This window comes from Populus euphratica, unplaced genomic scaffold (genome assembly GCF_000495115.2).
Source record: "Populus euphratica unplaced genomic scaffold, PopEup_1.0 scaffold190.1, whole genome shotgun sequence".
NCBI lineage: Eukaryota > Viridiplantae > Streptophyta > Magnoliopsida > Malpighiales > Salicaceae > Populus > Populus euphratica.
In genome coordinates, this window is record NW_011500068.1 from 179,143 (window position 1) to 204,388 (window position 25,246).

General features: G+C 34.8%; 4 protein-coding genes across 6 annotated transcripts; 2 read left to right on the top strand and 2 right to left on the bottom strand.

Moving 5' to 3' along the window:
• Positions 1-412: 412 nt before the first annotated feature.
• Positions 413-5,856, bottom strand: LOC105108312 (alpha-1,3-mannosyl-glycoprotein 2-beta-N-acetylglucosaminyltransferase-like). The gene is made up of 17 exons (XM_011002576.1): positions 4,945-5,856; positions 4,727-4,865; positions 4,569-4,631; positions 4,088-4,116; positions 3,671-3,747; positions 3,541-3,586; positions 3,315-3,377; positions 3,034-3,100; positions 2,900-2,968; positions 2,752-2,821; positions 2,574-2,635; positions 2,313-2,422; positions 2,115-2,216; positions 1,952-1,969; positions 1,810-1,848; positions 1,553-1,723; positions 413-1,076 (listed from the first exon to the last, which is right to left on the bottom strand). Exons 1-17 carry the CDS (start codon positions 5,011-5,013, stop codon positions 951-953), a joined length of 1,320 nt encoding a protein of 439 aa, XP_011000878.1. The 5' UTR covers positions 5,014-5,856; the 3' UTR covers positions 413-950.
• A 1,174-nt stretch (positions 5,857-7,030) lies between these two features.
• LOC105108313 (proton-coupled amino acid transporter 3-like) lies at positions 7,031-8,799 on the top strand. The gene has a single exon (XM_011002577.1). The coding sequence runs from the start codon at positions 7,241-7,243 to the stop codon at positions 8,525-8,527; it is 1,287 nt and encodes a 428-aa protein (XP_011000879.1). The 5' UTR covers positions 7,031-7,240; the 3' UTR covers positions 8,528-8,799.
• Positions 8,800-13,300: 4,501 nt separating this feature from the next.
• On the top strand, positions 13,301-14,772 carry LOC105108314 (protein EXORDIUM-like 5). Its single transcript, XM_011002578.1, has one exon. The coding sequence runs from the start codon at positions 13,354-13,356 to the stop codon at positions 14,413-14,415; it is 1,062 nt and encodes a 353-aa protein (XP_011000880.1). The 5' UTR covers positions 13,301-13,353; the 3' UTR covers positions 14,416-14,772.
• A 7,661-nt stretch (positions 14,773-22,433) lies between these two features.
• On the bottom strand, positions 22,434-25,108 carry LOC105108315 (uncharacterized). 3 transcript variants are annotated; one of them, XR_839028.1, is made up of 9 exons: positions 24,908-25,108; positions 24,746-24,829; positions 24,570-24,650; positions 24,343-24,482; positions 24,134-24,245; positions 23,958-24,027; positions 23,431-23,493; positions 23,030-23,342; positions 22,434-22,890 (listed from the first exon to the last, which is right to left on the bottom strand). XR_839028.1 is itself a non-coding variant. In XM_011002579.1 (8 exons), the coding sequence occupies exons 1-8, from the start codon at positions 24,982-24,984 to the stop codon at positions 23,265-23,267; spliced, it is 705 nt and encodes a 234-aa protein (XP_011000881.1). In that variant the 5' UTR covers positions 24,985-25,108; the 3' UTR covers positions 22,485-23,264. The 3 variants fall into 3 exon arrangements, 1 of the variants encoding a protein (XP_011000881.1); XR_839027.1 differs by having other exon boundaries at positions 22,434-22,922; XM_011002579.1 differs by having other exon boundaries at positions 22,485-23,342.
• Between the last annotated feature and the right edge of the window lie 138 nt (positions 25,109-25,246).

The following is a 25,246-nucleotide window of genomic DNA, read 5'->3' on the forward strand; positions in this document are numbered from 1 at the left end:
AAAATGTTATTAATCCACTCTATAGTTAGATTCAAGGTATTTAAAATCACCTTTTTTTTAACATTTAAAATAAAAAATATTATTAATCCACTACAAAGTATGGATGCAAGGTCTTTAAAATCACCCTCCAATTTTCTTTTTACATTTAAAATAAAAAATGTTATTAATCCACTACAAAGTGTGGACGGATATGCTGGTAACATAACATAATATATATGTTTATTTTGAAAAGGATATGGCATATCTTCTTATTATTTATGATTTAAAAACAAAAAAAAAATCAGATTAAAAATACTCTAAAAAGATTTAATTTATGTCTTCATTTTATTTTCTACAACAAAAACACGTTTTTATTCTCTTTTATCCCCAAAAAATACGTTGCTTTACATTTCCAACTCTATAATGCATGTTGTATCTGAAGCTCGGGTTTTTTTATATATAAAAAAAAATATACTACCATGCATCAAGAAACAGTCACAAGTCGATGATCACTTGGCATGTAATGGTTAAGAAAAAACATTAGTAAGAACAACGTCGTCGATGAATACTACAAAATTCATGGGAACTTCCGAACTATATCCAATAACAAGACACGCATGCTAACTCCACTCGAGGAGCATAAGGATCAGGCATCTCACATAATGATCAGATGTATATATGACCCCAAAAAGGATCAAGAAAAGCCCTATCTGAAATAGAAGCTGATTCCACTGTCGTTCAGGATCAACTATGCTTGTGTCTGGCTTTGTGTAGCCATATCTCTCCGCCTGACTGCCTCTCTAACGACTCAAATATGCACGCATTTCCTTCTTTGAGTTCTGTTAATTTAAATATAGACAAGAACTTACTCTACTTCGGTATCTGATGGTGTCTTCCTTCCTCATCCTCGTCAGCGATGCTACAAGATAAAAACCAAACTCTATGGAACTAACAGCGCATGATCTCTCATTTCATATGTTTCGAGCATCCTTGATCCCAAGTTGCCAAAGAGAATCTGGGCCGACAAGGAATACACGTCTTGTTGTTTGGTATCTGAAAACAACTACTCCTTTAAATGATGTCCTTGGTATTCCATCCTAGAAATGAAAAGGGAAAAAATCAAGTGGAGACACAATTGTTTTCAAAATGATGAAAAAAATTCAGCTTATGAATAAAGAAAATTAGATCGAATAACAGCGGACATGCATAACCATGACACAGTGCCCCTCAGAGAAGGGATTTTTAACTGTAACATTGAACATTTGGATAGTGAAATGTCCCCCGAAATCTGAAGTGACATGACAGCAACTACTCAATCCAAATTATATACCCAAGAGCATATGATAAAGTCAATAATTCTCTCATCTCATTCCATATTGCACAACTTTATCCAAGTTAGAGCAGAGATACCTTCCACTCTTGGAAAATACCAAGCTGGCGTGCCCGAAATCTGAAGTGACATGACAGGAACTACTCAATCCAAATTATATAACCCAAGAGCATATGATGAAGTCAATAATTCTCTCATTTCATTCCATATTGCACAACTTTATCCAAGTTAGAGCAGAGATACCTTCCACTCTTGGAAAATACCAAGCTGGCGTGCAATCCTTTCAAAGTCTGGTTGGTCCTTGTACTGGATACGTACATCACCCTCTATATTTGAGACCTTAAGAACAGCATCAGTTCCTTGGATAGGTTTAGCTTTTCTCACAACGTCGGCAAAATGCTTTGTATACTTGTCCTGAGAACAGCAGCATTACATAATTTATTGACTGGAATTAGGTTTTAGGTCTCCTTCACTTTACATGAATTAAAAGAGTCCATTACCTTCATCAGGTAGCTTAAATCCCTCGACTTCCAATCAACCTTTCGAAGAAGAGGCAAAAGTGAAATTCATTATTATAATTTAACGATATGCATTATACATGCAGAAACTTCAACTAGGGGAAAGATGTGGAATACATAATACCTTTACATCGTAAATAAACTTTAATCCCCTCCATGTTTTCCAGTGAATGATTAACTGATTTGTAAGCTTCTGCCTAAACAGTCCTTGATGCATTTATATTAATCAACACTTGCTTAATATGTATGCTTGACGCGGAGATGCATCCAAACAACTAAAAAGAAACTAACAAGTGCAGTAGCATATAGATAGTCATACGTACATGCTCGCCAAAGTTATATGTTCTGCACACTTCTGGACGAATGAACTGTCGACCTTTATGATTCTCCTTCAATCGCAACCAATCATCCCAGTAAGTGGGTTTTTGTCAAGGAAATGTTAGTAAAATGCCTCGGCTTACACTATAAAAGCCTGACTTCAATACAATATAAAAAAAAGGATATGCTTTTGGCCATTTAGGGGATAGTTCGTCCCAAATTGATTTAGTCAGCATCCACCCAAGTCCAGGAAAGAAATCTGACCGATAAAGTTCGTCTGCAGAATACATTAAATAGCAGATCAGAAAAAACTAGGTGGTTCGCAAGGTTCTTACTTTAGCTCACTGAAAGTTAAATTGGTCATCACATGGATACATTTTAGAGTGAGAGGTGGTAGTATACGAGAAGTAAATAAGAAATGAACTTACAAGGATCATGCACAAACTGCTTTTGTCCATTGTCATTCCATGAGGAAACGGCCATAATGGACCTACAATGTTGGAAACCAAATGAGAATGAAACTAGCTTGCCAAAAGCCTAAGATCCCCTGCTTTTTTATATTAAAATTTAATGTGCAGGAACTAGAAAGGAAAAAAAAAAGCATACTTATCCTTGTCAAGAAGAGCTGCTGCAGCCTCAAAGTAATCAAAAAAATCAGGAGCGATTTCCATATCATCTGTTTGAGAAGCAAAACTTTAGCATTTTATTTCTCACACACACCCAAGTGAATATGGAGGGGAGAAAAGAAGTCCACCTTCAAGTATAATTACTCGGCTGAAATTATGCTTGTAAAATAATTGATCCATTGCCCATTTGTAATGCCCTATGGAAGAGATATCTATAAGTTAGTATCTTTCAGAAGAAAGCTATTACACAAGCAATCATTACTTGCAATCTTGTAATATGCAATCAATTCCCCAGGCCTTTCTGTGTGTACTGGTTCGGAATCCAAGTGCTGCAAATGAACAAAAAAGAAGCCAATGAAATCAAGCATTACAAATGAACAAAAAAGAAGCCAGTGAAATCAAGCATTGCAAGTGGAATGTGAAAAGTCCTCAAAGCATGGCTTGACATACCACAAATTTACAAAACATTATACATGCACCAAGGTTATCATAGCAGATGATAACCTTACATGCATACACAAAAATACATAGATTACAGTTTACCTGAATGTACATTAGCTGATCATAACTCATAGCCTTGCGTCTAACATTTGGGTCTGTTCCATCCTGAAAATTTGGAGAGAAAAAAATTATTACTAAAAGAAAACCGGAATAGCTATATGGTTTCTTATGCAACATATCTATTGGACAATAGGTGCGCAAGCCATGCTCACAACCAAACCTAATTTGCATTTCAACAAAGGAGGGGGGAAAAAACTAATACCAGTACCTGAGATACAAAAAGCGGATACTTTGAAGCAACGGACCTTTGATACCTGTAAACTTAGAAAACCAGTCAGCTAGTGTGTAGGATTGAGTTCAATGCAGTGGAAAACAAACTACATGAACATAAAACATACTTCAAAACGGACTCAATTGTACGTTCTAGATAATCAGCACGATTGCATGCCATGATCACAACTGCTGCCACTGGTACCTGCAAGAAGAGGTGGAAATAGCTTCTATAATTTGAAGCAATGACTACAGGGGTGTTTGGGAGTGTGGTGATAATTGTTTTTTAAAATGTTTTTTTTTGCACAAAAATGTATAAAAATTATTTTTATTTTATTTTTAAAAAATTATTTTTTACATCAACACATTAAAATGATATAAAAACATAAAAAAAATTGATCTGAAACAAAGAAAAAAAAAAAATTTCAAAAACGTTTTTGAAATGCAAAAACAAAGAGGCTGGCAAAAAAACATGTGTAAGAAGAAAAAACAAAAACAAAGAAAAGAGGAAAACTCAGAAATTATCCACGGTTCAGGAACTGTACCTTATCAACCAGTTTTTTAAGGCCTTTTCCTGCAACATTAGCATAAAGAACATTCTAAGTTTCTGATAATGTTTCCGTTAATACTGAAAAAAATTAACCGTTAACAGCAAATGCAAACTGGCCGAAAGAAAACCTAGATAGACAGTAACTGACAGAAATCAATGCTAATATCAAGGAAAGGAGAACAGAAGGTAAAACATCATCAAAATTAACCTTCAACTCGGCAAAACAATTTGGTTCTTTAATACCCACACACAACAAAGAACTTGCACATATTTCAAATTTCTCGCTTCCCCTTTTCCACAGGAACAATATTCTTAAGGTGTTCTGGGTTCTCATTTTGCAACCTAAGACCAAATTTCTATGTACTAAAATAAAATAAAAGTTGGCAGGCACCATTAGTAGCAAACTGAAGAGCGAAACCGAAAGAGTGAATGAAGAGAGCTTGCGTAGAAGTTTCAGTAAGAAATAAAAAACATACTTTCAAGATCTTCAAGAAGCGCCTTGAGCTGCCTACACTCTTCGCTTTGTCGTTTATTTTGTTCTGAAATTATTTCCATAAAATCCATAAATAATAAATAGCTCCAATTCAATTCAATAATTGTCGAGAGAGAGAGAGAGAGAGATGAGCAGCAGCACCTTGAAGAGAAACGATAGTGCCTTGCTGGATACTAATCTTATCAATAAGCAAACGTGATTGACTTGTACAATGATTCTCTGATTCAACGGCAGCAGCAAGCCGATCCTCGTACTCTGATTGCGTAACAAATAACCGCATCTGAAAATTACACAAAAGTTCCAGTTGTTTTCATTGGATCTGCGAGAGAGGAAAAGAAGACTGCCGGTGAGTGGCCTACCTGGATATAGAAGAATGCGAGTGCGGCTGGTATCAGAAGGCATCGATAATCGCATCCCACTCTCCTCATTTCAACCCTTTTCTTCTTCTTTTTTTATTAATTAATTCTTCACCATTCTCTCTGCTCTCTGTTGCTCAAGAAGAGGGTTTGATTTTCTTTTAACTCGCAATAGTCTCCTAGCAATTTCCATTTTCGAATATTCCAGTGGACCCAAATCAACCACCCAATAAGTCATTGCCACGTTTTCCAACGTTGATTAAAACGCCAGCGTCTGTTTCGACTTGCGAACAAATATAAGTCAATCACGAAGACTAACCTGAGCTTCCTTTTTTTTAAAAAAAAAATAGGGATTTCGAGATGGCATTATCATTGCCAAGTCCAGGCCTTTATCCTCTCAATCCAACCCTTCTGCAAATGCCGTCATTGCTATTATCGGTGCAGGGGTGTTCTTGGTCTACCTTATTCTTTTAAACGCATTGGATGGCTTATCGGCTGTTACTGGTTTAACTAATTATAGCATGTTGTTGTTAGTTCACACTCATTGAAAGCTTCCATCTTTCTTTCTCTGGTAAATTCTCAAGGATCAACACTCCCATGGCAGCAACACCGACGACACCAGCTAAAATACTCAAAGAAGCCAAACGAGTCGGTGTTGCGATGGAATTTAACCCCTCTTGAAAAGGAAAACAAGTAACATCCCCATAAGCACCACCTCTTAGCTGACATTGAAAAGGCAATAACTTGAGAAGTCAAGCTAATGGGGTAGATTGATGTTCGTTTCTATAATGACCTTGGAATTGACACAAAGCCACTAGGGCATGGCTTCTTGGACTCGGTTGAATGGGCTGGGTTCAAAGCTTGGTTCCACGTGAAGTTTTAACGTCCTGCTTCCCCCTGGTCCTTCTTCGGGACAAGATTCTAATTTCTACCCTATTTTGGCTTGCTAACTTAAATTACATAGCTCAATTAATTAATTTGAAAAAAAAATATCAACAGCAGTTATTATAAAGAGATTTAATTAAATCTCATTTTTATTATAATAAATACCTTCATGTTCTTCTGTCATTAAAGAGGGGTTTTTTTTTTGTCATTTGGTTAATATTTTGAAGTAATAAAAATAAAGATAAAATAAAATAAAAATATATATAATTGTAATTTATAGTGGTGTATAATATTAACCGGTATCTTTATATTGTATTTAGTTGATTGTCTACGAGAAATAATAAAATGTGAAAAAAATCTATTATATCATCAATATATATTATTGTTAATTTTATATTTTTTAAAAAAAAAATTAAATATTATTTTTTATTTTAATTTGCATTAACTATTAAATTAATAATAATATAATAACTCTAAATATACAACATAAATCAGCTTGACAAATTGCTTTGAGACTAGACATTTACACTCTTGATGGTCCAAATTTAAAAAGAAAATAAATGCAAGATTGATTTTTTTTAGCCCAGCCAAAGTTTAAGTTAACCCATAATTTGATCAACCAGAATAAAATCTAAGTAAAAAAATAATTATTATTTTAGTAAAAATAATTAGAAAAACTTTATTTTGATCATTTTTTTTTTAAATTGATTTAAAATAACTTAAATTGATATTCTTAACTCATGATCATGATCAAAACATAATCATCAATTTCAAGTCAAGTTTTCAAATTAGAATAATAATTAAATGAAAACTTAGAATAATAACTAAATGTAATATTGCATAACTCAATTATCAATTTAAAAAGTTAATGACTACGTATTAAAAAAAGATTTCTTTTTATTCTTACAAATGCATTATATTAAAAAAAATGTTAAGATTTCTTTTTATTCTTACAAATGCATTCATATTCTCTTACAATTATTAAAAATTTATTTTAAAATGTAGTTGTGGTTGTTTTTAAAGTATTTTTATTTAGAAATGTATTAAAATAATATTTTTATTTTTTAAAAAATTATTTTCAATACTAATGTATTAAAATATTTTTAAAATAAAAAAATATATTAATTTAAAGTAAATAAAAAATTAAAATATTTTTAAAATCCAAAAACATAAATCTTTTTGTCACAGTATTTTGCTGATAGACTTTTCAACTCTGTTGGGTAACAGGACTGATATAGATAGAACGTCGGATTAAGGATCGGCGTGATAACTAGGCTTCCAACAGCAATTCCCTATTTTTATTACCAGCCAATACCAATTCTGTTAAAAACATCATCGACGACCGATCTCTCTTCTAATTATTGCTCTTCTTCAAACTAAACCTCAAAACAAACGAACAATCAACCAATCAAACATGGGATCTGGGAGGAAAAAGGCATCCTCATCAGCAAAAACTATTCCACCAAGAGAAGACACACCTCTCATAGCCAAGTCCACGCCCTTATCATCTCAATGGAAGACTTTTGCAAATGTCTTCATTGCTATTGTCGGTGCTGGTGTTCTTGGTCTCCCTTATGCTTTCAAACGCACAGGTTGGCTAATGAGTCTTATTATGCTTTTCTCTGTTGCTTGCTTAACTCATTATTGTATGATGTTGTTAGTCAATACCCGTGGAAAGCTTCAGTCTTTTTCTGGTGGATTCTCAAAGATTAACTCTTTTGGTGATGTGGGTTTCACTGTTTGTGGTTCTATTGGGAGGTTTGTTGTTGATGGTATGATTGTCTTGTCACAAGCGGGATTTTGTATTGGTTATTTGATATTCATTGCTAATACTTTGGCTCATCTATTCAATTCGCCATCACCTAATAGCCTGGCTTCTCAAATTCTGGCCCTTTCAATGTCAGCTAAGAGTTGGTATATGTGGGGTTGTTTTCCTTTTCAGTTGGGGTTGAATTCTATTGCAACGTTGACCCATCTGGCTCCTCTGAGTATTTTTGCTGATGTTGTTGATCTTGCTGCCATGGGAGTGGTGATTGTCAAGGATGTTTTTATAATGATGGAAAATAGGCCTGAAGTTAGAGCATTTGGAGGTTTGTCTGTGTTTTTCTATGGGATGGGTGTGGCTGTTTATGCGTTTGAAGGGATTGGCATGGTTTTGCCAATAGAATCTGAAATGAGAGAGAGGGAAAAGTTTGGGAGAATCCTAGGGCTGAGCATGGGGCTTATTTCAGTGATATATGGAGCTTTTGGCGTGCTGGGTTACTTTGCTTTTGGAAATGATACTCAGGATGTTATCACTGCTAATTTAGGCCCTGGACTCATTAGCCTCTTGGTTCAATTGGGTCTTTGTATTAACCTGTTCTTTACATTTCCTTTGATGATGAACCCTGTTTATGAGATACTGGAGAGAAGGTTTTGGGGTGGAAGGTATTGTTTGTGGCTTAGATGGGTATCCGTTTTGTTGGTTACTTTGGTGGCTCTAATGGCGCCGAATTTTGCCGACTTCATGTCCTTGGTGGGGAGTAGTGTGTGCTGCGGGCTGGGATTTGTTTTGCCAGCTTTGTTTCACTTGCTCGTGTTCAGGGAGGAGATGAGTTGGAAAGGGTGGAGTATTGATGTAGGGATTGTGGCCTTAGGCCTTGTTCTTGCTGTTTCTGGGACATGGTACGCCCTCATGGAGATCTTTGCTGTCAAGGTATAGGGCGTGTTCTTCTTAGAATATGGCTGGTGTGAATTATAGCAGTAAGCGTGTTCCTATCCCCATTCTTTTTTGTAGACACGTTGCGTTACTATTATCGCTTCACTGTGAAACTACCTTGTGTCGATCTGGAAATTGTGTCTGATTGTTAGATAGGATGTTTGTAGGATGAGGTTCCAACATGGATTATATGGCTGTCATTTTTCTGGTGTAACCAGAGAGTACATAGCAAACAGGATTCCAAGGAAATCTCTCTCGTCCTTTGTTTTTCTCTTCTTCAAATTGCTAGATTCAATCCAGGTGATAGGATCAGATATGAATATAGGTGTAAGCCATAACTATACACTTCTTCTTCTTCTTTTAATAATATCTATTTACTTGTCGAATAGAATAATTGTTTCATAAAGAAAATTATCTAATCGAGTCGGTTCAGATCATCACTTATTAACTTCGGATTAAATTCCCATCCCCGCTCTCGTGTTCTTTGCCATTGCCATCCAAGGGATCCCACTTACTGAAACTTCATTACTTAGCCATTACTGTATACTTTTTTCATAAAACCTATTTTTAATTGGTCAGCATAATGATTTCTTAAAATAAAACCTTACCGATAATATTAACAAAAAAAAAAAAACTAAAAAATGTACCTATTATCAAAAGCAAATAATACTTTTTTCATTTGATTTTCTATCGATAAATTTTTTTTTTCTTCTAATACTTTTCTTCAACATGGTATTTTATTATTTCATATTAAATTAATTTTAAATTAGATTTCATGTTATGTTCTACCTGCTTTTTATTAGATTATTTAATTCTCGTGATTCAATAATAGTGCTAAACAGGCTAACCTGAGTTGATCAGAGTAATTTTTTATTATATATATAATTTTATTATTTAATATTAAGTTGGTTGAGAATTAAGCTTTATAATCTATTTATTATTTTTTTATGGGGATATTTAGTCTTATAATTAGATTCATGAGTTTTGTCGTCTTGACTTCGATTAAATCATATTTTTTTTCTGTTTTCTTTTTAAGGGATAATATTGGTGTCATAATTTGGACCATGAGACATTCAACATTGGATTTTATTTTTGTTGGATTGTCCTTGTCTCATGACTTGGGTTGCTGGTTTAATGAGTTAACCCAACCGACATATTTTTTTTGTTTTTTTTTTAATTTTATCATTTAATATTGTGTTTCATTTGGTATTAGATTTTATAATTTATTTTGATTTACTTTTTTATAAGGATATCCTAACTTTATAACTTGAGAATAATGCTTAATGAGCTAATCCAGATTGATTTGACTTATTTTTATGTCATTTTTAAATTAATTTTTTTATAAATTTTATAGTTCAACTCTGGATCTAACAAGATTGATTGGAAATTAAATTTCATATTTTTTTTTTAATTTTTTTCATATAAGTTTATCATAAATCTCGTTATCAGAGTCATAAATTCAGAAGGTTAATCTAAGTTAAATCATGTCTTTTTTTATATTTTTTATATGAGGATTCCAATCTTATGACTAGGGTCATAAGTTTGATGGATTGACTCGGGTCATTTTAAGTTTTTTTTTTAATTAATTTTTTAAAATATTATCCCTCAACATCGGACTGGTTGAAAATTGAATTTTATAATTTATTTTAATTTATTTTCTATGAGATTATTTTAGTTTTATGATCTAGATCACAAGTATGATAGGTTAATTAGAGTCGTTTTTTTTTTGTTTTTTTAATTGATTTTAATTTTTAATTTTATCATTTAATATTTTATTGATTGAGAATTATGCTTCATAACTTATTTTGATTTACTTTCTAAGGGGTTATTATTGTCTCATAACTTGGGTCATTGATTTGACATGTTAATCCGGGTCGATTCAATTTAATTTAATATAGTATTGTCTTAACATTAAAAAAGGACGTCATTTGAATTTTTTTAGTTAAATTATATTTTTATAGATAATCTAAATTGTTTATGAATACCCAAAGTTATCCAAGTCATATCAAATCAACTCCAACGTGTTTGGTATTATGATAGTTTTTGTGGTTGTAGTTTGAAAGAAATTATCTTATAAAAGGTATTTTTAGTTAAGGTTAGTATGGAAAAATATATGTTTGGTTAAAACTGTGGTTGAAATTAAAGTTGAACAAATTGATTGAAAATTATAGGCTAATAAGATTGATTGAAAATTAAATTTCATAATTTATTTTAATTTTTTTCTATACAAGCGTATCATAATCTCACGATCAAAGTCGTAGATTCAAAAGGTTAACCTAGATTAAATCATGTTTTTTTTTATACGAGGATTCCAATTTCATGACTAGGTTTATAGGTTTGACGGATTGACTTGAGTTATTTTAAGTTTTTTTAATTAACTTTTTTTAATATTATCCTTTAAAAGGCTAGTTGAGAATTGAATTTTATAATTTATTTTAAATTATTTTTTGTAAGATTATTTTAGTTTTGTGATTTAAACCACGAGTATGAGAGGTTAATCATTGTCGCTTTCCTATTTTTTTTTAATTAATTTTTATTTTTATTTTTATAATTCAATGTTTTATTAATTGAAGATTATGTTTCATAATTTGTTTTGATTGCTTTTCAAGAGTTATCATTGTTTTATAACTCGGATCATATATTTAATATGTTAGACCGAATTGATTCAAATTAATTAAATATATTGTTGTTTTAATATTAAAGAAGATATCATTATAATTTTTTAATCAAATTATATTTTTTTTAATCAAATTATATTTTTATGGATAAATAATCATTAGAGACTTATATGGTCGTTAATTTCAGGACACGTGGGATTAATCGTGACGTGCACAAAGTGACCGGAGACCCATGTTAATTAAAAAAACAATTTCAGCCTACACGTTACAAAACTGTGCCGTGGTCAACCGGGGAGAAAAATGCCCTGGTCCCACCTTTCGGACTGAGAAATGATGGTGTTTACATAAACTTGATATATTAAAAAGAAAAAAAACTATCAAATCATACGGAACACCGAGCGAACTCTGTTGATTGCAATAATAATACACTTAAAGATCCTGGCAAAGAAAAGAGAAAAAGAAAAAAAGGACACTAATTTTGGCGTGATAGGATCACAAGTGGACAAAACAAAGACAACTCACACCAGTCATCTTCTTCTCCTTCAATAATGTATGCAATCAGAATGCCACACACTGTTTATAGAGCATTACCTGCAAGGCTCTGGAGAGATGATCGGAAGCTTTCTGTGAGACGATATCTCTGCAACCAAGACTCCTTTTCGTTATTTCTTCATTCAAAAACAAATTAACACTCTCCCATCCAAACAAAAACAATTTCAGCCTACACGTTACAAAACTGTGCCGTGGTCAACCGGGGAGAAAAATGCCCTGGTCCCACCTTTCGGGTGTAGGCCTGCCCAAGTCTAAACCCTTGCATGATTGGATCGATTTCACCGAAATACATGGTGTTATCGTCCCAGAGAAAAGTTATCAATCAACTACATCAGTGTCGTCGGCTGAGCTTTTACTTGTTTGATGTGATCGTATAAAAGAAAGGCAACCATTTCTCTGCTGTTATTTGACTTGTTGGGTGGCAGAGGCTGAGCCAATGCACACTGTAGTCTCTTTGGCGGCTGCTGCAGCTGCTCAATTAGCACTCCAAAGTCAATAACTCCATATTCGTTGGCGCAAAACATTTATCCTCGAATTCAAGGAGTGATTGCCTATGATGTGAGAGAACAGCACTACCAGCTCACTCCTGCTCCGAGAAAAATATCTTAAGAAGATGCCTGCCACCAGTACCACAGCATACGCTTGGTTGGCATCTTGCAAGCTTAACAGTCAATTCCCCACCTTAACCCTCGTGAGTGTTTTTATACATGTTTGTGAGACCGTATGTAACCACTAGGAGAAATGGAATATCGAGTATCTATTATAGCTGAATAATAATAAACTCAGTCCAGACACTGAATGCTGAAAAATAAGACACCGAAGGCTAGAAGAAGAATGGTGCAAAGACACCGGTAGTTGCCAGCAGAAAAGAAATAGTTCAAAACAAGGGCGATTGAAACAGAAATTCACTTTAAAAGACAGTGCCTCTCAAACCAGACACGTTTCTGTCCTGACAGGTGGTAACTAAGTTTATCCCCAGCATTGAAGAGTGTATTGACGGTGAACTTCAAAGAAGCGACAGACCTCAGCAACTTTAATTTGTTTTTCCAAAGCAACGATGTCTAGAAATTGAAGATTTTTCTTGAAAGCAACAGTGAGCTACATACAGTTCATGTTGGCAGGCAGATTGAGATTGCAGCAGCAATTTGACCATAGAAGGAGCATTTGTTTTTCTGAACCAATAATTCGGTAATGTCTCTGGCCTGCTCAATAGCCATAAATACTCCCTGTTTAACATCAAATTTACTCCCTGTACTCTACTACCGGCAATAATTCAGTACTCCTTCGATCGAATTCAAATAATAAAGTTCAAACAAAGTAGTAGCAGAGCAGGTTAGGACTGATCAAGAAAAACCGAAAGATGATTCCCAGTCGGTCATTCAAACAAAACCAAGAAAAGAGAAGAGAGAGCATCGTTTATTACAGTCCCCTTTAACTTTCACTAAAGTTGATTCCCAGTTTTCCACAAACAACAAACGCAAATTAGCACACACCAGATAGAGACACTCTTTTCAACTTTCAAGTCTCAAAGTGTGCCCACACGTTGCAGCTGTCTCCAACCCATTTCCCTCCTACTCTCCATTTCTCCCCACCTCACCCCTCTTTATAAACCCACTAACCCTCCTCCATCCCTCCTCACCTCCCCCCCCACCACTCAAAATGTCACAGCAATCCCATTTCTCTTTATCATTCTTTTATGCCTTCATATCATTATTATTTATTCACCATGTCCTTGCTTCTACTAGAACCACTCCGCAAGTTCAAACCTTCAACACAAAACCAGACACTATAAACCCAAAACTTCCGCCAAGAACCCTCTCCTCCTCTAAAAAATTTGAGGGATCATCAGATTTAGTCCATCTTCGTTACCATATGGGTCCAGTTCTCTCTTCAACTCCGATAAACATCTACCTTATCTGGTATGGCCGTTGGGCTAATTCTCAAAAACTTCTCATCAAAGACTTCCTCAACTCCATCTCCCCCACCACTGTTGCCGCCAAGCCCTCCGTCTCTGAGTGGTGGCGCACCGTGTCTTTGTACACAGATCAAACTGGAGCTAATGTCTCACGCTCAATACTCATAGCTGGTGAATATACCGATAGTGCTTATTCACATGGGACTGGCTTAACAAGACTTACAATCCAACAAGTGATAGCTTCAGCAGTAAAGTCTGCACCTTTCCCTGTAGATCACAAGAATGGGATCTACCTTATATTGACATCACAAGATGTGACTATGCAAGACTTTTGTAGGGCGGTGTGTGGATTTCATTATTTTACATTTCCATCAATGGTTGGCTACACACTGCCTTATGCTTGGGTTGGTAACTCAGGCAAACAATGTCCCGAAGTATGCGCTTACCCTTTTGCAGTTCCTGGTTACATGGGTGGAGGGGGGCCAGGAGCCTTGAAGTCACCTAATGGGGATGTGGGCGTGGATGGGATGATTAGTGTTATAGGCCATGAGCTTGCAGAATTGTCTTCAAATCCTTTAGTGAATGCTTGGTATGCTGGGGAGGATCCAACAGCACCAACTGAGATAGGGGACTTGTGTGAAGGGTTGTATGGGACAGGTGGTGGTGGTGGGTATCTAGGGCAGGTTATGAGGGATAGGCAAGGTAAGACTTTTAATATGAATGGCAGAAGAGGTAGAAAGTTCTTGGTGCAATGGATCTGGAGCCCTGAGTTGAAGGCATGTTCTGGTCCTAACGCTATGGACTGAATAGGGTGGTGGTCTTTTCCAGTACATTGAAAAATGGGAAAGAAGAAAAAAGAGAGAAGAATAGATTATGGATCGTTAAAAAAATCTGGTTCTATGCTCTTGAATCATGATTTTTCTTTCAATTTTTTTTGTAGTTCGTGGTTTAATGTGGTGATGGAGATTGGATGTATACACAAGTGATGAAGGTGGAGGTTTGGGGAGGAGTTTTTCATTTTTGTATCTCTTTAGTTTTATTTTATTTTTCTTTTTATGGTTAAAAATAATTATAGTTCAGATGTATAAAGAGATGATATTAGATTTTGATCCTATATTTAAACAGTAAACTTATTAATTTACATTTAGATTTTATTGTTTTTTAATGTTTTTTTCAATAGATTTTTCTTTGCATTTGATGAATTCTGCCTGAGCAGCAAAAGGCGAACTGCATACTTTTCTTGAATGCTTAGATGTTATTTTTGTGAATCCTTTTCTTGTTCTTGCTTGCCATGACCCACGTCGACCTCTTCAATATACAAAGATAGCTTGGATATTTTTTCTGCCCGATCCCAATCCCAGTTCATCCTCCTGTTTTTGAAAACTCTCCCGATCCCAATCCCAATCCCAGTTCATCCTCCTGTTTTTGAAAACTCCAGAGCCTGACGGTTTAAGATTCTTACTGTTCATTTTGAATGGATTTCACTAATAATTCTGTCATGATGAAAGCTAACAGTATCAGGCAATGGTAGTTGGTTATTAGTACATTTTTACAGCTAATGCGCAAGAAGGTTGTTGAAAGCTAATCAATTGACGACGGGATGATTACTTCAAACTTGATTCATGAGCACTCACCTACTAGTTGCTGGAGGAGAGGTAGGAAGCTGCAGAAAATGCATCGCAGTACATGCTTTACCATGCCTTCTTTTCCATGATTCTCAAACACTCACCTACTAGTTGCTGGAGGAGAGGTTAGAGGGATGACCCAGGATGGGGTCACCATGTTCTCTTTGAAAACTAATGCCTAAAAATGAAAAAAGAGCAGATAAAAAAAAAACAATATATCTGCTGTAAATAAAGCCAAAAGTGATGTCTGAATCTTTATTTGTTAATTGTTATTTCTAAGTTAAAATACTTGATGTGAAGTGTAATATTGGATGCTGCTGCTATAGATCGGTTATAATTTATGCAATCCAAAGTCAAATGAAGGAAAAGGGGAAAAGGGCTAGCTCCAATTGCAAACCCTCCCATACACATGGTAATCATGAAAGTAATAATGTTTCTTTTCTTTTCTTTTGTTTTGCCTGCTTTTCTGGTAGGGTCTTCCTGTGTGTAAGCAGCTTTTACTGTTATAATTTTAAAAAACCTATAAATTATAGCTTTGCATTAATTAAAAAAGTTTTTAGAGGGACTTATATCCAAATATTTAGAAATGCAAAATAACATATATATAAAAAAAAGGGAGCCTTCGGCTGTTCTCATCTCAGAAACTTTGAAAATGAGGTCATGGATTGAAATTATGATCAAACAAAGCCGAACACATTCTTGTCCTTTAATTAGGCGCGTCTATTGGAAGACTTGGTAGGCCACAGCAGGAGCACACTTGAATGGAACATTTGTGATCCACAGCTAATATTTGGGACCCATAAGAGTACATATTACTGTGGTCGATTATTATGACGATTTATGAGCCCTGCCCTGGCCCCATTTGGCAGGGTAAATGAAAAGGTTTCGATGCTTTCGTTGGCGTGTGGCTGGGCTACGGCAACTGCAAGATGATAATGACATAAAATGTATGTCAGCAGGTGTCCAAGGTTCGAGTCTAACTCAGCAAGACATGAAAAACAAACTGATGCGGTGAAGCCCTCATTTTCCTAATGGTAATGCTGATTACTGATACTTAATTCTGAGATCAGGGGGTTGTTTTGTGAATATTGGTGCTGAACAACAGTGTTCTTGATGCTTCAAAAAGATAACAAAACAAGAGATATTATATTCTCTTTGTTGATGCTTTTATTGCTAACCAATTGTCCCCAACCAAACCAACTCCTTGTTTAGTTTCTCTAATTCCCATGACAGTCGGTGGAATGTTAAAGAAAGCGCAGTAATTTTATTCCTGAAAGTTGATTAACTTAATTTGAAATGATGGTGGTCCACTTGAGATATTTGGAAAAGAAATCCAAACTAAACAAAGGCTGAGGCTGTGCAGGTATAGCTGCGGTTGCAGCTTGTGTTCCAAAGCGCAGGTACTAATTATATTACTCATCCTGCGTCTTCTGCATTTTTGATACCTGTTCGTGATAACAAAAATTATCTCAAGAGAAGGGGGGATTTTGAATATACAGATATACTTGATGTATGGATATTGTCCCATGAATCTTGTTTGACGGTGAGATTTTCTGCTCCAGGATGAGATAAAACAAAAGCGGGTGGGATTATGAAAAAGGTCAATGGGAAAACATCAGAAAACAGATAGCATCATCATATAGCCGATTCCTTCTCATGACCCACTAGAGAGAGGCCCCCTTATTCACCAAGAAGGTCTGTCCCAATCAATGAGTTGGAGAGCCACATGCAGTGTAATGAGGAGCTGTTACCCTTGCATGAGAAAGAAACAATCTGCCAGGTGAGATATCGGGCACAGAATCTCACGAGCTCAAAATAGAACTCAGAAAGAATAAAAATTGCTAATCCAGAAAGAGACAATCAGCAGGCTAATTACTAGTCACTAAAAGGAAATTGGACTTGATTGTGTTTATCAGCATGAAAAAATTCAATGGTTATGTTCTCCCTCAAGTTTGCTGGATTGCAAATTGCAAAGCAGGAAAATGCCCTTTTCTATGCTTAAAATAAGAAACTGGTTGGGACTTGAAAAACCCTCAGAAAACAGAATTTTTAACCAAAATCTTCAGAAACATAAATATTGGTGGCAAATGCTATTTTTTCAAAGAACTTGAAAATCAGCAGCATGACCTTTGCATCAAAGATGAAACTCGGTTTAGTATATATCTATCCATGTCTCCATCACTCCTGTTTCTCTGTAGGGCACAATTGTAGGGGATGCATTACAGCACAATGTGGCCCAAACACATGAGACGATGGCATATGCTGTACCTACAACTTCTTTATTCTAAGGAGCATATTTGCAGCTTCTGATTAATGATAAGATTATAGGAATAAGGAATCTGAATTGGTCTCGGCCTTGACATGGCTACTGTACACGAGGTCTCTCTCCAGCTAGTACTAAATCACTAAATGCCAAGGGACCACAGCCTGGCCAGTATCCTACAAAGGGACCAGGAATTGGAGGGAGATAGATCTTATAGATGACCTAATATATGCTGTGTAGATAATAGACATGCATCAAGCGAGGTCTTGATCATTTTGCAGTAACTTGTCAGGCTACTCTACGTTTGATCTCTTCTGGGCCTTCATTTGATCTTAGCCTTGTTTCGTTCAAGTTGGTTTTGTTGTTCTGATCATCTCCCTTCCTACTTCTATTGAGCTTTTATGAATTCTGAAATTAATGTTTAGGTAATCAAACTGTTGTTTTATTTAACTTAATATTCATCAATATAAAAAAAAACATGAAGCATTAACTTCTTATTTCTGATTTCATGGCATGTGTCCTAGTCTGTTTGGAGGATTAGACTCCATGTTGCCATAATGTGGCAAGGGATGCATGGATTGCTCAAACCACATCATAGCTTCAACAGCCACATGCATTCCCGGGTGTTAGTCTCCTGCAGCTCTCCATTCCACCTGTGCTATTCACCAGCCTTTGAGGACATATATTTGTTAAACTTTGTCCATGCACGACCATGTGTTATTCTTGTCATGATGTCGTGGCAAAAATATCCATCATCAAAATCATATCTAATGTGTCTATATAATAAATATATGAGTAAATAAAAAATTCTTATATTTTATTAGTAAAAATATAGAATAATAGTCACTATAAACTCTAATTGATCTCAAAAATTAAATACAGTTAGTAGAGAGAAAATATTAATGTCTCAGATACACCCTACCTAAAATAAACTATATTATTTTATTATCTGATATAATCTAAGATCTTATCATGTTTTCTAGTTCCCCGCCTAGTATTTTTATCACTATAAACTCTAATTGGTTTCAGAAATTAAATACGGGAACTGGTTGAGTAGAGAGAAAATATTAATGTCCCAAATACACCCTACCTAAAGTAAACTATATTATTTTATTATCTAATATAATCTAAGGTCTTATCATGTTTTCTAGTTGTATGTCCATCCATGATTTAAGAAAATTTTTCTTCGGTAAGGAGATTCTTATTTTATCAGATAAAATCTAACTGTTCTGATATCAATAAAATAATTTAATATCCAAAATATATATCATGTATAAGATCATAACTCTATATATTAAAAGAAAAAAAATAATTTTTTTTTTGAAAATTTTTAAATATTAGGCTAGTTCTCGTAATTTTAATAAACTGGTTATTAAAGTTAAAATGTATGCTAATATAAATTTTTGAATCTTTGTTATATAAAAATATAATATGATTTTTTTTTTATTTTTGAAAGACTAGGGCGTATGCATGAAAACAATATATATATATATATATTATTTTTCAATATTTTGACGAAAATCAGATATTTTAATATCATATTTATATCTTTATAATATAAAAATACATACCGATATTAATTAAAATACAATAAAAAATTATGGAAAAATCACATAATTTTTGAAAAAAATTAAAAAAATGTTTGGGCCCGGCCGGGCCTGGCCCATGTAACGGCCAGCCAGCCACCCCGGTCACTAGCACAAGCTGGTGACCCCGCCGGCTTTAGGATGCATGCGTGAATGCTTACTGTTCAAGTGAATTATAATTCACTTGAACAGTAAAAATGCAAAAGGAAATCACATGCATAGAGATGAAAAACGCATACTTGGAAGTGGAAACGAAAGGGGCGAATGCGATGGCGAAGGCATGCTGGCTGGTCTCTTCTGTGCTTTCATCTGTTTCAGTTCTTCTCCTCTGTTCTTTGTTTTCTTTTCTTTGTTTCTCTTTTTTTTTTTGGTGTTTTGTCCCTGTTCTTCTCTTCTTCAATTCATATTTATCTGCTCTCTCGGTTTAATTCCTCTTGGTCTCCCTCTGTTCTATCCTATTTTCTCCCCTGTGTTTGTCTCCTGCTCGTTGTCTCCTCCCCTGTCTTTCCCCTCTCTCTATCTTTGTTTTCTTTCCTTTGTCGTTCCCCTCCTGTCTCGTTCTTTTTTCTCCCTTCCCCTGTTTTAAAACAAGCTCCTCCCTGTTTTCATATCTTTCCCGTCTTCTTCTCTATTTCCTCATTTTCTTTCTGCCCCTGCTCCTCTCTTTCCCTTCTTCTTCTTGTTCTCCCCTTTTATAGCCAAAACTGCATGCATTTTTCATAATGAAAACATTCAGGACCATTATTGCAGTGGTAACGGTAGAGAAATAGTTGCTGTGAAACGTTCCAATAATCTGTGGCATTTGTTGCTGAAAACGGTTCCTGCCTGCTGAAATGGCTGCTTTGAAGATGGTGATGAATAGTGTCTAAGGAAACAGCGCCGTTTCACAATTCAAATGAATATTTTCGATTCGGTCCCTGGTTGTTTTGACAATTTTGTAATTAAGCCCCCATATGAATTGTAATTGAATCCCTTTCTTTTAGCACCTTTTTCGGTTTAGTTCTTAATTTTAAATTATTTCAATCAAATTCTTAATTGGCAATCAAACTTCAAAAATTATACAATTAAACCTATCATTTAACTAAATCAATTCTTAAAAATTATAATTGGACCATAGAATTTTAATTTCTTCTAATAAAAACCCAAATCAATTTTTCTTATAATCAAATACTTCATAAATTTAATTAAACCTTGGATAAAATTTAATTGAGTTCATAAATATCTAATTTTGAATATATTTTTTCAAAAATTGAATTTTTTTATCAGCAGGGTTTTTATTAGTAAAAAAACATATTATCAAATTTCATCTTTTTGTATTTTTAAACCTTTTCAACTAATTATGGCTATTTTTTCAGCATTCCAGTATTTTTTTTGATAATATTATTTTTTGAATATTTTTAATATATTTTTTTTTGTATTTTTATTTTTTTTGTTTTATAAGAACCTAAAAATAAATAACAACAAGTCTGATAGGATTTCTTGTGCCACTTGTTACCATAAGATTTCGACCACCGGCACCGCTATATATATTCACAGTGTGTGTCCGTGGCTTTGAGCACGCAATTTGCAGCATAACCTGTTGAGAGAGAGAGCAAAAGAAAGGAGGATAATGGCAGATACCAGGGGAGGTACTGTGGGTTGTAATGACGGGTGTGGATGCCCTGTTCCATGCCCTGGTGGCCTGCAGGTCTCTACTGGCTACCCCTTTTTCATTGTTTTGATTACTAAATCCTACAAATCTAGTTTTTCGGTTGTCTTGTCTTTTGTTAGAATCTGTTCACTGTTGTGTTCTGAGGACACACACCATCATAATAATGGCTGCAGGCAGGAGTATAAGAAAGTACTTCAATTTTAAAACTCCTCCGTGATTAAAATGCTCTTAAAATTCAAGGACAGATTTCAGAAGAATTCTTTTCGTTATTTAAACATTTCATGCTTCTAACTTGCTGCTTGATATGAATACAGGTGTAGTTCAGTCAAGGCCACAGGCGGAGAGGGAGAGGGAGCTGGACACCAAAAATGCTCGTGTGGCGAGCACGGTGGCTGCAATCCATGCACATGCCCCAGGAGCGTGGTGACCACCGGGGTGGGCAAGGCCTACTGTACGTGGGTTGCTGGTTGTGCGACTTGCAGTTCTTGAAGAGAAGCTTTAGCCAGCTCGTGTAGAACAAAAGCAAGCTCCCCACCATCTCATCGATGATGAGTGGCATGCGTCTCTAGTTAATTAGATAACCTGTGATTGGTCCTTGGTTATTTTCATATATATATATATATATAAAATTATTCTATGATATATATATCAACTTGTAAATTATTAATATATAAAAAATATATTAAATATTATTCTCCTTTTAATTCATTTTTTATTTTTATATTTTTGAGTTTTTTAGTTTTTATCATCAGATAAATTTTATTGAGTGTTCTTGTTTTTTCAATTTTAATTGATATACCTTGATTATTTCACGAGATTTTCTTATTAATTTTGATTCGATATTTTAGATATTCTACTATTATTTTATTTTAATAAAATTTAGATTTTTATAATGTAATAAGTATTACGAATTATTATTTTTATTTTAATTATTGATGAGAAGTTTTGAAGTATCATTTAAGTTAATTAATTTTAAATAATATAATATTTAAAAAAATTATAAAATGTTGTATATCTTTAAATACTTTAGTTTTTTAATATATTTATTTTAAGACTTATTATAAGTAAAGTAAGGTGTTCTTGCAGCATTACTTTCATGTTGCCAGTTATAAATTCGGAATTCGGGTCGTGAGACGTTTCCTCTTAATAGCTTCGAGGACGATTAGAATGATAGAAAATCTTTCCTTTCGAAAAGAGCTTAACGAGACCATGATAACCAGGGCTCTGCTAAAGCATTCTACACAGAAGCAGAACTATCCAGTACAGATAAACAGAAAGAACGATACAAAAAAAAATGAAGAGTATATATCTCTTTTCTTTTCATTTTATTTTGCTAAATTGTTCTGTTTTTTTTTTTTTTTTTCAAAAGACTGAAAGGCCTAAGGTAGCATAAAAGAAACGAGAACAAAAGAAATCCAATTCTGTTTCTTTCGATGCATGATCAGGCCCATCTCGTGGCTACAGTTTGCTTTTAGTGTTTTGAGGGTAAATATTTCAGATTTGCAGCTCTTGGGAGAAGAAAACATTTTATGTGAGGGAATAAGATATCAGGGTGGAATATATGTCATCACCGTCACCATAGAGTTGAGAATGTTTTCAGGCAAAGCCCATGAGAACTAACTGCATATGATTCAAGGTGTTGGCCATCAAAGAGACGAATTCAATCCGTTGAGCTGACAGCATGGAATATTTTACACACGAGGAAAGATTAAAATGTCCATTGTTAATGGTGAAAGTAACATCTTTAATCTCCAAGAAAATTATAGCATTTATTCATTCGACCATTCTCATCAAAATGATGGTACTGATTGACGTCATGAGGACTAACTAAACCTACTAAGCTATCTTCCATCCCAGTAATGTCGAAGCTTTACCAGAAAATATAACAATACTGTTAATCTGACCATAGCTGGTGCTATAGTTGGTCGGTAAATGCAGCCAAAGTGGTGTAACTCATATTTGTGAGAGTGACTGCTGTGTCTTAGCGACTGGTATTTGAGTATTTAGATGATTGGATCACACAACAATAAGAGCCAGCATAAACTGTTGCATGCACAGCCAGGAGTGGTTTGGTTTGTTCCATTGTGCATGTAAGCATCAAAGCAGGAAATGAGAGAAAAAAACGTATGCAAGCTCTTATGTTTCCTTTGTCAAAGCTAAACTTGAAGAACACACATGAAATCATGTACTGTCAGAGACAAAGTAAGGCATAAGTTACTTACTTATACATGTTTAAGCACTTCAATTATGCATTGCCAAAGGGCATTAAGTTCAAAATCTTGTAACTCAACCTACCTGATTTTGCAGGACAGGATCCTTACTATCATTCAAAGGATGACTGGGCTGGGTTCAATCACCCACAGACTCCCGTCCTTTAGATTTGGTTACTCACTGTCTGCTCTTTCCGCTGGTCCTTGTCAAGATACCTTTCAAAGAAGTTAACCTCTCCACTAGATTTTATGGACAATGCACAAGTGCTTCTAGTTCCATATCGTCCCTGCATGTCAAGTAGATCCTTATAAGAGTTCTATCAAATTCTTCTTCTATTGTCAACTCGTGCTTTCTTGGATTCAGGCCCGGCTTGAAGATGCTCACTACTTGATTGGATCTAAATGAGAAAAAAAAATTTCAGGTAGGATTTAACACTAAGATTCTTTTAGGAAAAGAAAGAAATATTGTAGTTAAAGGTTTTTCACCTTATTGAGCTTCTCCCTGACCAATCTAACAGTCTGATTCATTGACTGGGATGGAAAGTAATCCTGAAAAATATCACAAAATTGTGAATTATACATTATCCCATGTAAACAATAATCCAAAACAAATCATGAAAGATAAATAATGCCATACTTAGAGCTGTGTTGACCTGAAAACGTACTACATTTTCCCCTGAAAAATAGTCTACAATCTACATCAACTGGTATCTTAAACTTAGTTTTCTAATTTCAGGGAATGAAGATTGTAATAGATAAATTCAAAATGTCAATGCGCACTGGATGCTTGGTATGGTAACTATCAATTTCCAAAACAAGAAATTGACCACTCTAGGTACAAGTTTGGACTGATCAACTCAAATATGAAACAGGGTTGAGTTATATCAGCTCAGCACAGCAGGTAGCTTACTCAATCCTCAGTTTTTGTCCCAACAAACCCACTCGGATTTCAATAACAGAGCTGATAACAAACAATCATGCCCCAGGAACGCACCAACAAAAAAATAACATACCTGGTCAGAGGACACCCTTGTAATAGGAGGATCACCTATCTGATGAACATTTTGTGATTCTCCAGAGTCCCTACATAAGTACAGGACAGATTAGCCATGAGCATAGGAAATGAAACTGCCACAAATGAACACTTTCGTAGAGGAGAGAAACTGGAAAGAAAATTTAAACAGCGTACCAAGATTGATTAGAGTTAAGGTGCTGAGAAACGTGGTCAATCTGTGATGTAAGCAATGAAGCCTGGCTCGAAGTGCCAGCGTTGGGAACTTTGGGACCCTTGGTTCTCCCAGCTGAGACCATTAAAGACAGAGATACAGAATCCTTAACATCCAGGCAAACTAGAATCATAGAACCAAATTCTAATTGTTCACAGAAACAGAAACTGACGGTTCAAACGTGCAAAAACTTCCTTCCTTCTGCCTTCTAACTTATCCTTTGTGTCAGAGACGGTCTCAAAGTGAGGAGCATAGGAGACCTGCAAGGGGTTCCCTAGGAAAATGGATTCGTCCAATTTCCTTTTAGCAAACCTAGAAATTAAGCACATGATTTATTATTGGATAAGAAAAAAATGAATGCCCAGAAGTTGAAAAGGATGGATGAAATTATCAGCTCACCTGGCATTGCTGACCAGACGGAATTTGATCCAGTAAACATCAGTAAATTGCTCACAATCTTCTGCATCCATTGGTTTACACCTTCAAACAGTTGTTTTTTTTGTTTTTTAAGAAAATTAAGAAAATTAAAGTAGAAAAAAAAATGAAACAGAAGACGAGAAGTGGGTTTAACTTACTCTTCAACGTCTCCATAAGAGGCAAAGAGTTTGAACAAATCATCACCCCATCCCAAAGCAGGAACGTTCCTCACTATCAAATATCTGTTCAAAAAACACATTTTTGTTAATTCGACTTTAGGAAAACAAGAAAAAAAGAAAGAAACAAAGACAGAAAGAGACCTTGATTCGTCACAGACAGTGTAAACACGAACCACCGTAGGATGAGGAGGAAAGCAGTCTCTGTTTCGAGGAGGCATGGCATCTCCTGATTTGGTTTTGTTGATATGCTGATGCGGCTAAGGTGTTTGACAACAGAAAATATGACGGAGAAATAACTAAGAAAAAAAAGAGTTAAGGGACCATAGCTGCAAAACCTGATCAGTCAGGCGGGTGTGTCCGATAGCGATAAAGAATAAGATAAATTATATATTATATTTTATTTAATAATTTAAATTTTTGTGTTATATGATTTTTAAAATTTTAATTTCATCACTGTTAATAATTAAATCTGACCTAATC

Excerpts from the sequence above, each read along its gene's own strand:
- LOC105108312 (XM_011002576.1), bottom strand. The coding sequence starts at position 5,013 with ATGAGGAGAGTGGGATGCGATTATCGATGCCTTCTGATACCAGCCGCA. Across the intron at positions 4,632-4,726 it reads CACTATCGTTTCTCTTCAAG|AACAAAATAAACGACAAAGC; the intron begins GTGCTGCTGCTC and ends AAATAATTTCAG. Across the intron at positions 2,969-3,033 it reads TGCATATTACAAGATTGCAA|GGCATTACAAATGGGCAATG; the intron begins GTAATGATTGCT and ends TCTCTTCCATAG.
- LOC105108314 (XM_011002578.1), top strand. The coding sequence starts at position 13,354 with ATGTCACAGCAATCCCATTTCTCTTTATCATTCTTTTATGCCTTCATA.
- LOC105108313 (XM_011002577.1), top strand. The coding sequence starts at position 7,241 with ATGGGATCTGGGAGGAAAAAGGCATCCTCATCAGCAAAAACTATTCCA.
- LOC105108315 (XM_011002579.1), bottom strand. The coding sequence starts at position 24,984 with ATGCCTCCTCGAAACAGAGACTGCTTTCCTCCTCATCCTACGGTGGTT. Across the intron at positions 24,830-24,907 it reads ACTGTCTGTGACGAATCAAG|ATATTTGATAGTGAGGAACG; the intron begins GTCTCTTTCTGT and ends TTTTTTGAACAG. Across the intron at positions 23,494-23,957 it reads CAAGGGTGTCCTCTGACCAG|GATTACTTTCCATCCCAGTC; the intron begins GTATGTTATTTT and ends GATATTTTTCAG.